Below are 15,959 nucleotides of genomic sequence, written 5' to 3' on the forward strand. Positions count from 1 at the left end.
CAAGCTGCCAAGTTTCATTTTCACAGCTGAGTTATTAAAAAAAAAAAAACACCTAGTTTTGTTTTCTGTCTCATGACTGTTTTGACAAACACACCCATAGCACGCCAACAGATATAGCATGCCAACAGATGTAGCAAAGATTGTTGTGCCAGTGACAGGTCAGAGTCCCTTCTGAGTCAAAAAGCAGTGAGTTCCACTTTCTGCATCGGTATTAAAGTGGGTTGGTCCTTGGTTTCTCTGTGCTGCACCGAAACATCCCTAAATAACAATGATGGGGAATTTGGATGTGTCAGAGACTGCAAAGACTGATGTCTCGAGACAGTTTGGGGTGCATGTGTATGGGGGAAGGGGCAGGTCAGGCCTTGTCCTGGCGAGGTGGTACCCTGCCCTGTACACTCCCCCTGCCTTAGGGCCTGTATCCCAGCCTGGCCGTGGCTGCCAATCCCTGGCATATCTGGGGCAACGCTCCACACCCACCTCTGGAGACCCCAACCCAGCTCCTGAGTGGGTAAATGACCAAAAGTCCTCCATTGGGGAATGGACCAGGAAGGCCAAGGTGTATTAAAGGCTGAACATGAGGCAAGCACATGGCTTGACCCTATCTCCTCTTGGAACGTTTACCTGAACACTGCTGGTGCTAACATTCAGGAACACATAATCACAGAATGATTATATGCAGGTTCTTTTATTGAAGAGCTCTGGGTATCAGGGGCACAGACCCAAATCTGACTCTGACATGGGTTCAGGATGAACACTTTTTTGTACCCTTATTGTTATATAACTACCTATTAATTATTAAAATTATTTTATTCTATTGTGTACTTTGATCTCATCTAAGCATCTTGATTCTTGTAATCTCCATCAGACCCCCCAAACATCGTTTCTCATGATTCCCATTACGATTAAACAATAATCATATCCCATTACCAAACAATCATCACATTTAACAATCATATAATTTATCACAGTCATTAAATGATTATACAGGTGCAGTTTTGCATGATCCAGTAAAGCCCAACATTCTCCCAGGGCCTACCCTAACATTTCCCCAGGGCCTACCAGGCCCAATCTTTCTTTCCAACTCCCCTGAATATCCCATGATTTTAGAAATATTTTATCCCTATACTATCACTGGAACCCAGTAGTGAGTAGCTGTATGTGTCCTTTTCTATATATTTTTTGTCTTTCTCTCTTTTTCATTCTTCTAATTTCCTCTTCTTGGAATTTTTGAGTAACTTAAAACTGAATGGATGTAGAGTTTGCTAAGTTGAATGGACCAAGTTAATGCTTTGGGAAGTGTTTCACATTGATTGAATGTTTCTCTAAACATTTTGCTAAAGTTCTCTGATTTTCTCAAGATGCTGATAAAGTATTTTTTTGTTGTTTTGACCTTTTGAGCATATCTTGTCAGTATTTTTCTCAGTCCCCTAACTCAAGAGTACACGAACAACCATAAGCCCTTCTAAAAGTCTCTTCAAGCAAGTTTTTTAGGGGCCTTACAGGAGGTCACATGAAATTCCAGATATAATAGTATTCATCAGTCACTCATTCCTCTCGACCTTTATATCATGTTGATTCACCCAGGCACTTTTGCCTGAATAAGAACTCCAAAATCCCACCCATGTACTTTGATATTTTCAAGTCACTCAGGAAACAGGATTACCCTGTATTTCCCCACCTCATGTGGATGCAGATACAAAACAATTGTGGCTGTATTTTGACTGCTTTCTTTAAAAGCAGCTTTGCCTATTATTTTGATGCACTCCACTAGGAGCCAAGTAATATAAAACCATATGTGCCAAGGTTAGTATTACTTTGTTTCTCTAGTCCCTTAATGGGTAGCAAGATAATTTATGTGAAAACTCAACACAGAAGATGGATGCTTAGTGGAAGTCCATTTTTTTTTGAGAATGGGATGGGTTGACACCAGGTACCCATCAAAGCCACTCTATCAGTCTTCAGCAGGAATGGAGGAGAGGGATAAAGTGGGAAAAAACCATCATAGGTCGAGACGAAGGCAGTTTAATAAAGCAAAAACAAAGGCTGAGTACAGAAGCAAAGGAAAACAAAATATTTGTTTTCCATATTCAAGCAGGCCATACCCAGACACTTCCTGGGAAGTAGGCTTTTAACATGCATAGTGGTTGCTCTGTCTCCAATACAGACAATTCTTGGCACCCCTCTATCACCAAAAAGATCCAAATGTGTTCTGTGCCCCTGCAGCCTGATGGCACCAGAGTACACTGTACACCATGGATTTTCACTTCTGTGGGTCAGTTTGGCCAGGCAATTGAATCTACATGGTCCAGTAAGCCTGGCCATCCCTTTTCTTCTTCTGGTCACACAGGAAAAAACGAAGTGTGCCATGCAGCACATGCCTGGGGCTCCCTTTCCCTCCGACCAGGGCAGGAGAAGACTAATTTCTTGAAGCATGTCCAACTGCCAAGGCGCTGACCCATAAGGCTGAGATGTACAGAGATGGTCTTCAAAGTTTTGGAAGAGACTTGACTCCAAAAATGGAGGTGTTGATATCTGGGCAATACATTACTGCCAAACTGTTAGAATATGAAGCTGGAGCACTTCCTCCACATGGCCTGTGTGCCCAGTACAGTACTAGAGACCTCATAATTGTTTAGGTCAGTGTGGATGACTTTCATCACCACTAATTCTCTCCTTTCTCTATGGTAGGTACACATTCCTGGCAAGATCTTCCTTGAATGGGTACCCTGCTCTCACACTTGAGAGGAACCATCTCCAAAACTGTAAGTTGCTGACTCTATTCCACTCTCTCAATTCTCTGGTTTCTAGCGAAGGATCCCAGCTGTTGGATTTCCCTACTCTCCAGCTGCTGACTGCTGCCCTGTTATCCCAGCACTGGAGCAGCCAGGCAGAAATCCACTCACTTGTCTGGTGGCTATGATCTTCATATCTTGAAATTCTGATGAATTGGGACTGGGTAGTTTCTGCTTCCTGTATGAATCCTCTGACTCCTTTCTCCAATTTGTGTGCAGAAAAGGCACACTGTGAAAAGCCAGGGTCCACAAAGGAAACAGAGGAATCTTGCAATTTTATTTGAATAAAGGGAAAGTGTTCACCAGGCCATACTCCCTGGGCTCTCTCTTGAGGTATTGAAGGTGCAGCCTCCTCTAATCCTAAGCTCCCAACCACATGTTGCCCTCCTCTTTTACCATTGCTGAAGTACAGCCTTCCTGAACCACCTACTACATATTCCCTCCCTTGAACTTGCATTGTCATTTTCCCTTAAAGTTTGGAGTCTCAGGTTGTTTGGGTTCTGCAGACCTATGAGAAGTTCAAACTGTCTGGGATCTGCAATAGACTTGTTGCAGACCCATTTCTCCTATTACCTTAAAGTTCAGAAGTTCAATCTGGGTCAAACTGCCTGGGTTCTGTAATAAATTTGCACGGCTTGATGTTCGTAGAGATGTTAGACCCATTTCAAAGACACTAACACCTGCTCCTCCAAAAGACCCCCACAGCTGTTCTTCTAAGACCTGATTGGTTTTTTCAGACCTAGGCCTTAGTGAAGACATTAAAACCCATGTCTCCTACCCTTAGTGAAGAGCCCAAACCCCATCTTGCAGATCGAGTCATTTGTGAAGACATTAGCACCCATTTTTTTATCATTTGTCAAAGAACCAGCTCCTTGCTCAGACCTTTCCTCTTCTTCTTCCTTTACTAATTGACAATATGGATCCATTGTTTTCTTCATCCACTGTTACTTTCTCAGTACTGGGAGAACTATTGTAGCTGTTGTTTGGGTTCCTGTCTCAACCACGTTCCTCTGAGAGTACTGAACTGCGGCTCCATAGGCACAGGCCAGGACCCAGTACAGTACTAGAAGCTGCTGGTTTTCCCTGGGATAGGCAAGGCACCTATCAGTTTGTGGCATGTCAATTTGCCAGGGTAACCTCCTCTTCAGGTGCGAATTTCCAGGAATTGGTAGATGATTACTGCCCCAGGAACCTGCCCAAATCCTTCCACACACCCTGCCACTCCAGGACCAGCTGTCCCAGGGCACATTTCAGTATCACCTCATCTGAAAATTGTCTTCCCCTAGATCAGGATGACACTGAATTCCACAAACCCCATAATATGCTAATAGTGTTAATAAGTAGTATTAAACAGTTCATGTAAGCATGAACAAGCATCTCTGAGGCCTGCATAATAAAACCATCTGCATTATTCCCAGGCACGGAAAGGGATATATATTTCCTCATGCTCACCATAAGATGCTTCCTCCAGAAGAGCAAGGCCAGAAATGCCAGGGCAAAGGACAGAGCCATTGCTTTGCCACATGCTCTCAAGCTCAACTAAATAAAGAGATAAGCAGTGAAGTCAACAATCTCTGTGACCTGCACAGGAGCTTGATGCTGAATAGCCACTGCAGCTGTAGAACACTTAATACAAAACTCTTGTTATCTCGTGCCCCATACTGGGCATCAAAAGGACTGTGGTGGGTTCATCTTGTCTAGAAACCAAGAGGCCATCAAGCTGCTCTGTCACTCCCCTCCTCAGCAGGATGGAGAGGGAAGGAAAAAAGATGGAAAAAACCCTCATGGGTCAACATAAAGACAGTTTAATAAAACAGATGCTAAAGCAGTGGTAAGAAACTCCAAAACATTGTTCTCCACCTCCCATAAGCAAGCAACATCCGGCCATGACCTGGGAAGCAGCAGGGCTTCAGCATGTGCAGTGGTTGCTCTGGAAGGCAAATGTAAATAATGAATGCCTCACCTTCCTACTCCTTTCTATTAGCTTTTATATTTGAATAGGCCTCACGTGTTCTGATATATCCTTTTGGCCAGCTGTCCTGGCTGTGTCCTCTCCCAAGATCTTGCCCATCCCCAGCCTACCATTACATTGCTCCTTCACCCCTCCTGGTGAAGGAGCAATGTAATGTTGGTTTTAGCTCCCAAAGCAAAGCACAGCACGGTGGGGGCTGCTGGCAGTAAAATTAACTCCATCCCAGCCAGCCCTGATACAGAGGTAGACGTTCAAGCGGTAACACTCAATGTGAGAGAAAAAAACGTGATTAGAAACGCGGTTAACAGAGGGGTGAATTATTGAATGATCTCCTGTGAAGTATTCATCTTTGGCTCATTGGTCCACTTTTCATGGTGTGAAAAGACCATGGGAAACGATGAATTAGCGATCAGTTGCATCGCAGGAGGAGAAGGCTTCAGTCCCCAGGTGATCATTGCACAGTGAAGTCCCAAGGAGCCACAGCTTCCCGGGAGCGGGGGCTGCCGTGAGAAGCCGGCGGGACAGCGCGGCGCCTCAGGACGCGGGGATGCCCTGGCGCGCACCAACGCCGGTTTTCCAACTATCCTGAAGGCACCGCTAGGTCATTTTTAACAATGTCACTCTATACGCTTCCCGCTGCGGAGGGAGCCCAGAGCCATCCCAGAGCCACTTCCCGAACGTTCCGGCGGGGAGATGGAAGCCCGCTACCTCCCACTGTCGCCACATTCCCTGACGCGGGTCGGCACGGGACGGGACGGACACACCCGCCACGGGCGGGACACATCCCCCACGGGCGGGGCAGTCCCGTTTCGATTCCCGGAGTGCCGTGGATTTGTTTCGATTCCCCCACTCCCACTCGTACGGTGACGCGGGCGGCGGGGGCGGGACGCGGGGCGGAGAGTTTAAGGGCGACCAGCGGAGCGCCCCGGCGGTGGCGGCGGGGGACGGGCGGGCAGGTAGGTAGATAGATTGATAGACAGATTGATTGATCGATGCGCTTCCTCGGCCACCCCTTGTACCCCCCTCACCCTCCCGGTGAGGGCGGCCGTCAGCCGGCGGCTCGGTGCGAGATGCGGGGTGCGGTGGGCTGAGCTGCCCGCGCCCCCCGCGCTACTCCATGGATGCTTGGTGCGGGGGCAGCCGCGGCCTCTTGGGGGTGGCTTCCCATTCCCATCTCGGTGGAGCTCCTGGGAGCTTCCTGCGTGTTGGAGCAGTTCCGGAGAGGGGACGCGCTGCCCCGGCCAGGAGCGTGGGTGCGGGATTTGGCGTGTGGGCAGCGGGGGTGGCTGTGCTGTTTGGGAAGCCTGCCAGGGAATGTGTGGGGTGGTTGAAGGAAAAGGAGAAGAGTGCGTTTTTGCTCCGGCCGGGCATCTGGGAGTGTGTGTTGGCCTGGTGTGGTTTGCGCGGAGGAGCTGAGGGAGATGGGATGCCGTGTCCGTGCTTGAAAAGAAAAGGGAGAACTCCTTTAGCATAGCCCGGAGCGAAGCATTGTTTTCAGTGGTTTTGGATCCTTTCCCTGAAAAGCAAAACTCTTGTACAAGGTCGTGGAGTGGTCACTTAACAAAACAGACTTTTTCAACTGGAAAGGAGTTTAAGCACAGTGTGCGCTGCAGAAGAATAAATGCAGAAGGATCTCTCACTAGCTTTTGGGGTTTTTTTTTTAGCGATTTACAGAGAATTAACTTCAGATTTATTGCGAATGGGAAGAGGCTTTGCTTTCCCATGAAACATGCCAGAAGGAGTATTTCCTATCAGTCTTTTTTTACCAACATGCAGTTAAGTTTGTCAAGCATCAAGTTTGGCTGTGAACTGCACAAGCTTGAAAGCCTTGATGTTAGGGCAATCTTGGTGTTTTGGTCTTGGGGTGGTTTTTGTTTGTTTTTTCCTCATTCCAGAGTGAATACCCTCTGGAGTGAATCTATACAAAGGAAATATGCAGGCTGTTTGTTGCCATTTCTCTTACCCGGTCGTAGAATCATAGGAAATGCTGAGTTGGAAGAAAGTTATCAGGATCATTGAGTCCAAGTCTGGGCCCCACATAGCACACCCCCCCTAATAATCACACCATGTGCCTGCGAGCGTTGTCCAAATGCTTCTTAACTCAGACAGACTTGGTGCTGTGACCACTTCCCTGGTGAGCTTCTTTCTGATATCCAGTGTAAACCTTCCCTGACTCAGCTTCAGTCATTTTCGTCAGGTCCTATTGCTGGTCACGAGAGTGAAGAGATCAGTGCCTGCCCCTCCTCTTTCCCTCATGGGGAAGTCGCAGAGAGCAAGGAGATCTCCCCTCAGTCTCCTTCAGGCTGAATAAACCAAGTGACCTCAGCTGCTCCCCACAGAAGTTCCTCTTCAGACCCTTCACCATCCTTGTGGTCTCCTTTGGATGTTCCCTAACAGCTTAATGTATTTTTTATATCATGGTATCCAAAACTGCACGTAGTATTCAAGGTGAGGCCACACCAGTGCAAAGAAGAGCAGGACAATGATGACAGGAACATTGCCAGGCTGAGCAAACAACTGCTGCAGTGTAAACAACTCCCTTTTGGACTGAGTTAGGTTTTGTATGGCTGAGCTAGATTAGGGATTTCAAGACTGTTGCTGTTTCAGAGAGAAACAGATTAGCTTTTCCTGCTGTTTTGAGGTTTTGGTGGTTTTTGTGTTGACGCTGTGCAAACAGAATATTGAACATGCTTTTGCATCATTTTTTTTGTATATAAAATGGGTAATGCAAGTCTTTTCTTAATTTACTGGAAATCATAGGTATTTGTATGTATAAACAGATGTGTTTCTTGAAAAAGCAACTCCAGACGTGGCTCGACCGTACGTTTCCTAGGTATGACTTGTTAATGGTAGGTTACAAAGAGGGAAGAATCATTTGAAGCTGAAGGCAAAGAAGCCTGTTTAGTTTCCATTAACAAAACAGGATGTGCTGTGGAGCAAGGCCAGACCTGTTGCTGCTGCAAGCTGTGAAACAGTCTTCAGGGAAGGCTAGTCAAATGTGCTTGGCCTGAGTTCAGCTTGCAAGGAAAGGAGGAAGGATGTTCTGAGGTGTCATCTGGTTTTGGCTAGGATAGAGTTAATCTTCTTCCTAGTAGCTGGTACGGTGCTGTGCTTTGGATTTAGGATGAGAATAATGTTGACAAAACAGTGATGTTTTTGCTGTTGCTAAGCAGTGCTTATCCTAAGTCAAGTGTTTTTCAGCTTGTCCCACCAGTGGGGAAGCTGGATGAGGGCACAGAAAGCTGGGAGGGGATGCAGTTGGGACAGCTAACGCAAACTTCCCAAAGGGATATTCCATACCATGGAATGTCACATCGCTCTGTCAGGTTTCTGTTGCCCTGTCCATGTTTTACTTGTTTTTACCCTGTCTTTACCCTGTTTCCCAGGCTCTCAAGTAGGTACAGAGCTGGTGTGTGCACCCATCTCTTTTTGTGAGAGGTATTGTCTTGTTCCTGGTGCTGTGCTTCTGATGTTCATTTCCTTGCTATGTCACTTCCTTAGTACTTGTCACTTGCCTAGTACATTTCCTATGTGAAAGTGAACCACAAATCTCTGCTCTAAAGATTAGTAATATTTTAGTGTCCACTTCTTGAGGTTTTGCATGGATTTCTGCTTGTCAGCAGGGCTGGCCCAACTTCTGGCTGGGTTTGAGTCCCATTTCTGTAGTCCTGTTTGGTGGTCATGAAGAAGTTTGGTGGTTCATGAAGAAGAACTGAGCTGCTAAGCTGTTTCAGCTGTGAGTTTGGTTGGAGACATCAGGAGGCTGGGCTTTGTTATTAATAATTCCTTTCTGACAGTTTCCACAAACAAAAAGTAACATACAGTGGTAATCTGAAAAAAGAGGACCCTGGGAGGTCATTCAGGCCAGCTCTGCCCAGAACAGGGCCCTAGCCCAGAGTCTGGTTATGTGTATTCTGCTTATACCCCTTGTTTCATTCAGACCTTGCACAAATCTTCCCTGTCTGCTTTGTATGTGGTGTTTGAGATGTTAACAGGCCTTTGAGACATCTGTGCTAGTTGCATCTGGGGTGTATTTGCCAAATGTTGATAAGGGTGTTTGTCTTGTTTCTGGCAATATCTGTGCCCTGCAATCATCAGTCAGAGCACATTTCCAAGGGAAAGCTTGGTATAAAATGAGAGCTGCTGGGATGTTCTGTCTCACTCTGTGCTCTCTCACCCCAGACATTTAACATCTTTTGAAAGAACAGCCAGAGCTTAGAAGTCTCACAGCTGACTTACAAAATACAGAACTTGTGCTTGCCTGCTAGACCCAGGTCAGGTGAGAATTCCTTCTCCATAGTGAGAGATCCTTTGTGCTGTTCAGGTGTGCTGAATCAGTGTGGTACTGCATAGATGAAGCTACAGAAGAGTAGCCTGAATTCCCCTAGTAGTGCTTCTGCCTGAACACTTAGGAAGGAAGAGTATCTAGAGAACCAAATTTCTGCAAGTGTTGAGGGTTGCTTGTGTCCAGTGATGGAGATTGTGTACAGGTGTACAGTTGTGTACAGTTTGTGTACAGTTCAGACTGAAAAAACCTGATAAAATGTTCTCTCTATTCACTTACCTGGGAAGTGGTTTTGTCTTTTTAGAGGCACACAGGTCCAGAGATGCATGCTGTCTTTATCTTTGGAGTTCTGTGATGTATAGGATGTTGACTGGCTGTAGAGCCCAGAAGCAGCAAAGAAACTTCATTTCATTCAATTTGTGCTGAGTTCAGGACAACCTTCTGATAAGAAGCTATCACTATGCTGCTCTGCTTGCCCTAATCTAATCAAAATCTGCTCTAGAATCTCCTTAATTATTTTCCAAGTGGTGCTGGCTTTTACTGGAAGCTAAGGGTCTTTGGAACTTCTAAGGTCTGGTACAAATCTAGCAAGGTGGCTTCTTACAGAATTTTATTTTTTTTCTTGTTTTGTAGGACTGAGTGAGAATCTATCTATAGATAAGGCTATCTCTGTCTGTCTCTCTGAATATGCCCCTAATGATAGGGATGTCTGATGACTAGCTGGGTAGATTACAGGCTCTTCATTTGAGTTGACCAGTTTCTCCAACATGAGCTGACATTTTACAAGGGTTGAATATGAGATCTTCTTGTTCATTGTCATCTTCTTCAATATGTCTCTTCATGAGATACTGTCTGAACATTCAATTAAAATATTGTTCAGACAAATGCCACTATGGCCTTTTTCAGACTAAACAGATCCATGAGGATGTCCATGTCTAAACCTCAGCTTCTTTCCTCTCTTCATCATGAGATTTCCAAATGTGTCTGCTTGTAGCCTGGTCAGTTATAAGCTCTTCATTTTTGTCTCTGCTGTTTCTTCAGGGCATCCTCTGAAAGTACAGGTGATTTCCAGATTTTTCATTTGACTTTTCAACATGCAGTGGAAAACTGAGAGAAGTAAATTTTTCTCTGCTTTTCACTGTCAAGGTTAGGCTTATACACATTGAAAGGAGATGGTGTTCTGTAAATATGTCTTTGGTGGCTGCTGTTGTCAGGAAAACAGGTAAAACTGGCTAGCAGGCAGAGCACTGCAATAGTTACAGCCAGTTACAGCCTTCTTGGCCTGTGTTTTTCTTTCTTTTACTGGGTCTGCCCTGACATTCACATATGTCTGTATCAGGTCACGAGGAAAGTGTCATTTGGAAGACCTGAGTGCAGCGTCCTGTTGCTGGGTGACTGCAGGGCTGCCTGCACACATCCAGTGGTGCCAGTGGTGGGCATGCAGCTGCAGGGTCCCTCTGGTGTAGCAGAAGGGGTGACATGACAGTCCTTTCTTGGCATCATGCTCTTGGAGCCAGGATGCTTTTGTTGAAGGAGAGCTAATGGAGCCCTGAGGTTTCCTGTTGAGAAAACATGAATTATTTGAATGCTGATGAAATGTATTTAGTTGTAACTCAGCCACAGTGTAGATTGCATTGTTGGGCTTTTTCTTTTCCAACCAAGTTTGTAATGTCTGCCTCTTGGGTTAACAAGGAAGAAGGAATGATTTGCTTAATAGGACTGAGAAAAGCACAGTCTTTAGAAGTCAGATTTCCTGGAAATAGGAGGATTCTTATTTGTCACTTTTAATTCATATGCAGAGCTACTAAGACTGCTGTATTTCATTTGTTCCTTGCATTATGGAAATCTACTGTGCTTGGAGAATAAAAACATTATCCTACCACTGAGTAATGCCATAGGGATGGATCCTTAAGGCTTAACTTTCAGAATCGAAAATAATTAAAAGCATGGCTGTGAAGGCCTTCTATTTTTTTTTTTTTTCTGTGAGTTAAACAGTGTCATGCAGTTTCTCTTTTTAAAATGTGTAAAGCAGATGCAGACAGAAAAACCAAAGGGTTGGGTTCGCTCTCAGATTTCTAAAGTTTTTAGCACTGCCAGCTTCAGATGTTCAGAAAGCACAAGCTGGCCTCTTGGGACCCATAGCTGGCATAAGGAGCACAACATTTTTCAATAGTGACAAATAGCTTTCCTGGCCAGTCTCCATTTGTGTTTTCAAAATTATCTTCTGAAGCAAGAGAAATCAAAACTTAGCATTGTAACCACTCTAAAGCTCCCTGCTTCTGACAGCAGTCTGACTGAAGCAGTTCAGTGGGACACTGACCAGCAGAATAACACAAGAGTTGATGACACCTAAAGTAAATGGGAATTTTGACCATTGGCAGCAGTAGGGTTTGGAGTAGATTGTTTTTGACTTTACTGTATAATCTTTTGGTTTAATTCTGTGAATAAAAATTAATGTGCTTCATTTTGTTGTCACATTTTTGCTGGTAGTCTCAGGAGTCATAAAAAAAGTAAACAGAGTAAATCATGTTGTCTGTTTGATTTTTTAGTTTGTTTTGTTTTTGTTTTATTTCTGTGAATGATAAGGTCTCAACAGTGCACTGGGAAGGGTCTCCCAGGCCTTAGGGTGTCCCCACACCTTTATGTGTTTCATAGACTCCATAGCTTAGGAGAAATCCCTGCTTCATGAGGGCAACATGTGTCTGGGCGCAAGGGAGTTAATTTTCTTCATAGTGGCTGGTATGGTGCTTTAAATTTGTGAGCAAAACGATGCTGATAGCACATTAATGTTTTAGCTGTTGCTGAGCAGTGTTTGCACAGTGTTGAGGCCTTCTCTGTTCCTCACTTGGCCTCCCAATGACTAGGTTTGGGGTGCACAAGAGGTTGGGAGGGGGACACAGCTGGGCAGATGACCCAAACTGACTGAAGGGATGCCATGTGGCATCATGCTCAGCATTGGTAGTGGAGAGGAGGGGACTTAGGGGGATATGCCTTCTCTGTCTTGGGAACATGGGCATTATTCCATGTCAGGGGGGCAGTTAATGATTGCCTTTGCATCACTTCCGTTATCTTTCTCTCCCAGGTCTCTCTTGGTTACTGAGCAATTTTTATTTTGACCTATACATTTTTTTAGTTTTACTTTTTCATTTTCTCTTTCCCCATCCCACTGGGGGTGGGAGCATGCAAGCACTTAGCTGCCCACTGGGGTTAACCCATAGCACGCACCCCAAAAAATCTTTCTATAATTATATCCAGATACAGCTGTGTCTTTTACTTGTGCCAGTTCAGGCAAAGTAAGAGACAACAGTTTTGTTTAATGATCACACTTGATATACTTTACATAATAGGCCCTCAGTTAGTCCATTGGTTTTGAGTTAAAATTGTTTATGCTGCAGGAAGATGTTGGGCAGTAGTAAGACATGCTGTGCTAGCCTGCACAGCTGTTCTATTGGATCATTAGCTTAGATGTCAGGTCTGCATGCCCAGTGTATCTCTCTGGTCTGCAAACTTGAGTATAGTTGCTAAAGCCTGCAGCAGGCACCCCAGTTATTTATATGATTTACTATTTGAAGTTTTGGCTGGGAAACTCCAGTTCTGGAAAAGGATGAGAACTCGTGTTCTGGTGGAAATTCCTGCTCCCTGGAAAGGGGAGGGCATGCTGCCTTCTGATCTGAAATAGGGAATTCAGTTCCAAAATTTATCAGCACAGGACACGTTGGAAAGTCCTTTTAAAATGCTCATTGCTGCTTCTGCTGTACTGTGGGAAAAAAAATCTTTTAAATATCTTGTGAATACCTTTTATTTGTACTTGTACTTTTAGTACGTTCCAAAGGAAAGTAAGACAAAAATATAATTCTGGGGAAAAATATTACACTGAGTAGAAGCATAGCTTTCTTTAAAAAAAGAAAAAACCTGAAATTAAGCTAAATTTGGAAAACCACTAGTTCATGTGTATTCCTACTTGAAAAAACTTCTGTGTAGCTGACCTATTTTGGTATTATTCTTGAGAAAATGATTTGTCAAACTTCCTGATGATAATTGAAATCTGAAAGAGTTACACGAAAGATGAGGCAGAACCATATTTATATTTGTTTTTTTCCTTTGTTCTGTTGCTCTATTATTTTCCTTTTTTCACCTTAATAATGCTCATACCATGCAGTGTAAAGTAAGTTCTGAATATCTTATGAGTACACTTGATTTGCTGTCTGGAGAAGTGGTATTTTTAAAGTATATACATTGCTCAATAAAGTGATGGTTTAATTTGCCTGGGATAAATGTAAGAATTACCCCTCTAGCATGACTGGTTGTCGCGCCTCCCCCAAGTACCTGGGACCTCTTTCTCTTGAGTTTAGTTTTTATCCAGGATTTCATCTGTTCTTGGTGCTTCCCTGGAATCAGCAAGCTGATGGCTCAATTAAAGACATCATCACAGGGTGTTTGTTTAGTTAAGGTGTAACTTCTGACTGGTCATTTCCCAGTCAGCCTGAAGCAGTGCAGATCTGAGCTTTATGGTTTCACCTGATTTTTCTGCTGTTGCCTTCTCAGGCTGCTGCTCTCCCATCTGCTTGTGAGCCTGACAAGAGCTTTTTGTGCTTGGATAAATGCAAAGGCACAGTGCCATCTGTAGTGTGCTTCACCATATCTCTGTGCTCACAAGACAGCACTGATTCCTGGTGTTTCAGCCTCATCCTGAGGAGTACTACAGAGAAAATACATCATGTTTCTTGCTTTGTCTGTAAATTCATATACTTAATATCTAGTTTGCTCTGTAGCCAAGAGATCTTGCACATGTTTTAGTCCTGCTTTCAGCTGGGATAATTTTCTACTCAGTAGCCAATAGATCTTGCACATGTTTTAGTCCTGCTTTCAGCTGGGATAATTTTCTACTTCTAACTGTGTGTTAGATTTAGTATGAGGATAATGTTGATAACCCCCTGATGTTTTAGTAGTTGCTGAGCTGTGTTTGCCCTAAGTCAAGGACTTCTCAGCTTCTGATGCTTCTGTGTCAGCTGCAGGGGAGCACAGGAAACTGGGGAGGGGACACAGCCAGGACAGCTGACCTGAGCTGGCCAAATGGATGTTCTGTACCATAGAATGTCATGTGTAAAAATTAGGGGGGGAAACTGGCCAGGGGCTGCTCCTCAGGAACTGGCTGGACATTGGTCAGTGGATGGTGAGCAATTGCACTGTGCATTAATTGTTTTGTATATTCTACATATATTATTAGTGGTATCAGTATTAGTATTTTCCCTTCTTTTTATGTGATGTTAAGCTGTCTTTATGTCAACACAGAAATTTTACTTTTTTTCCCCTAATTCTTTCCCCCATCCACTCAGGGAGTGGGGGAGTGAGCTGAGGTTTATGTGGTGTGTAGCTGCCTGCCAGACTAAACCTTGACATTACGTGAGCAGGTAGCAAAGGTTGCAGATTTTATGGGTTTTATTACAAGCCTGTTAATAATAAGTAAATCTCTGCATTCCTATTTGGTGAATTAATCTTACTTAATTGCACTGAGATTTGTGAGATTCATACAGGTTTTTACAGGTAATGGAAACAGCTTTTAATTATGAAATCAATCTGTGAAGAAGGATTCTACACAGCAGTTTAGCACTGGATATTTCTCTTGTCTGTTTCTTGTGTGCTGTTTCTCATATGTGTAGCTGCTTTTCCTTTTGCATTTGTTTCTTTAATCTAGCTGCTTGACCATAGCTTTCTTTAATGACACTAATTTTAGAATTTTAATGATGAAATAGTTTTTCAGTAAGTTACAGCTGATGCTAGTTTCAACCTTTGTTTTCTCTGGCCACTTCCTGTATTCATTTTAATAACTGTCTTAAGTCTGATTCAAGGTCCTCAAGCACTATTACCCTACTATGCTGCAATATTTTCTTGCAGTAATTAAGTTTCTATCAGTTCTGTATGAGTTGGATTGTTGAGTATCTAAACAGAGGACCTAGATTAAAAACCCATAAATAAAAAGCAAGGAAATGAGTTTTGTGTTTAATTAATTGAAATGTATAGCTTCGTGTATTTCTTAAGCATATAAATACTGTGTTTTCTCAGATATTTCCTCCTGCATTGAGTATATGCTCACACACTGAAACAATTTGGAATCCTAATTTAAAAGATACAGTTTAAGACCCGAGGATAAAAATTGAAACAAAAACGCATACCAGTGGTAGATCTGGTTAGATGAAGTTTATTTAAAAGTAGATGAAAAATTGAGGAAGCATCAACAACAAAGATAAAGCTGTCACAAGACCTCTATTTTACCAGCCCAACTGCAGGAAACAGAGAAGATGTGCTCTTTTGTCCTTCTTTTCAAATATGCAAAAAATTAAGATGAAAATTTAAGTCAATTTTAGGGAAAGAAATGTCTCATAAGTCAGTGCTTTTGTTTGATTAATTTTTTTTTTTTGCTTTCCTTAGCATGGATCCCATGACATATGCACAGTTGAAGAGGCAAGCTGGGAACCAGGATTTTAAAAATGGAAATTACTCTTTGGCCATCAAAAACTATGATGAAGCTCTACAAACACTTGGTTATTTAATGCAATGGGTCCCGTAAGTATTCTTGAATTATGAGATGCAAACCATAAGACAAACCTGAAATATGTAAATATGTACAGTTGCATAGTTAATTCAAAACTGTTTTTTGACCTAACACTTTATTTTCTTGTATCTTTTTTCACACTCTTTAGTGTACCAGTTTTATAGTTATTCTCTTCCTTACATTTATGTGAGAGATTAATTAGGGACTTAAATCTGAATATTTTTACATAAATATCAATTTTAAATTAAAGCTCAAATGCTGCAATTTTGCCATGTCCTGGCCTGTTGCTACATGAATCATCTGATTATCTGTAAAATGACTCATGCAGGCTACTTTGTTCTTGTTACTGGGTCATTC

At 43.3% G+C, this 15,959-nt stretch overlaps 1 protein-coding gene across 2 annotated transcripts in view; it reads left to right on the forward strand.

The window, feature by feature from the left end:
• The first annotated feature begins 5,660 nt into the window (after nucleotides 1-5,660).
• Nucleotides 5,661-15,959, forward strand: part of TRANK1 (tetratricopeptide repeat and ankyrin repeat containing 1) — a 51,893-nt gene continuing 41,594 nt past the window's right edge. The window contains exons 1-2 of one of the 2 annotated variants that reach the window (XM_054646132.2): nucleotides 5,661-5,720; nucleotides 15,479-15,613. In XM_054646132.2, the coding sequence (XP_054502107.2) occupies nucleotides 15,480-15,613 (134 nt within the window). In that variant the 5' untranslated portion in view covers nucleotides 5,661-5,720; nucleotide 15,479. Of the gene's footprint in view, nucleotides 5,721-15,478; nucleotides 15,614-15,959 lie in introns of those variants that run through there. The other variant, XM_054646222.2, reaches the window with a different exon arrangement.

The sequence above is a fragment of the Agelaius phoeniceus genome, chromosome 1, assembly GCF_051311805.1.
Source record: "Agelaius phoeniceus isolate bAgePho1 chromosome 1, bAgePho1.hap1, whole genome shotgun sequence".
Taxonomy (NCBI): domain Eukaryota; kingdom Metazoa; phylum Chordata; class Aves; order Passeriformes; family Icteridae; genus Agelaius; species Agelaius phoeniceus.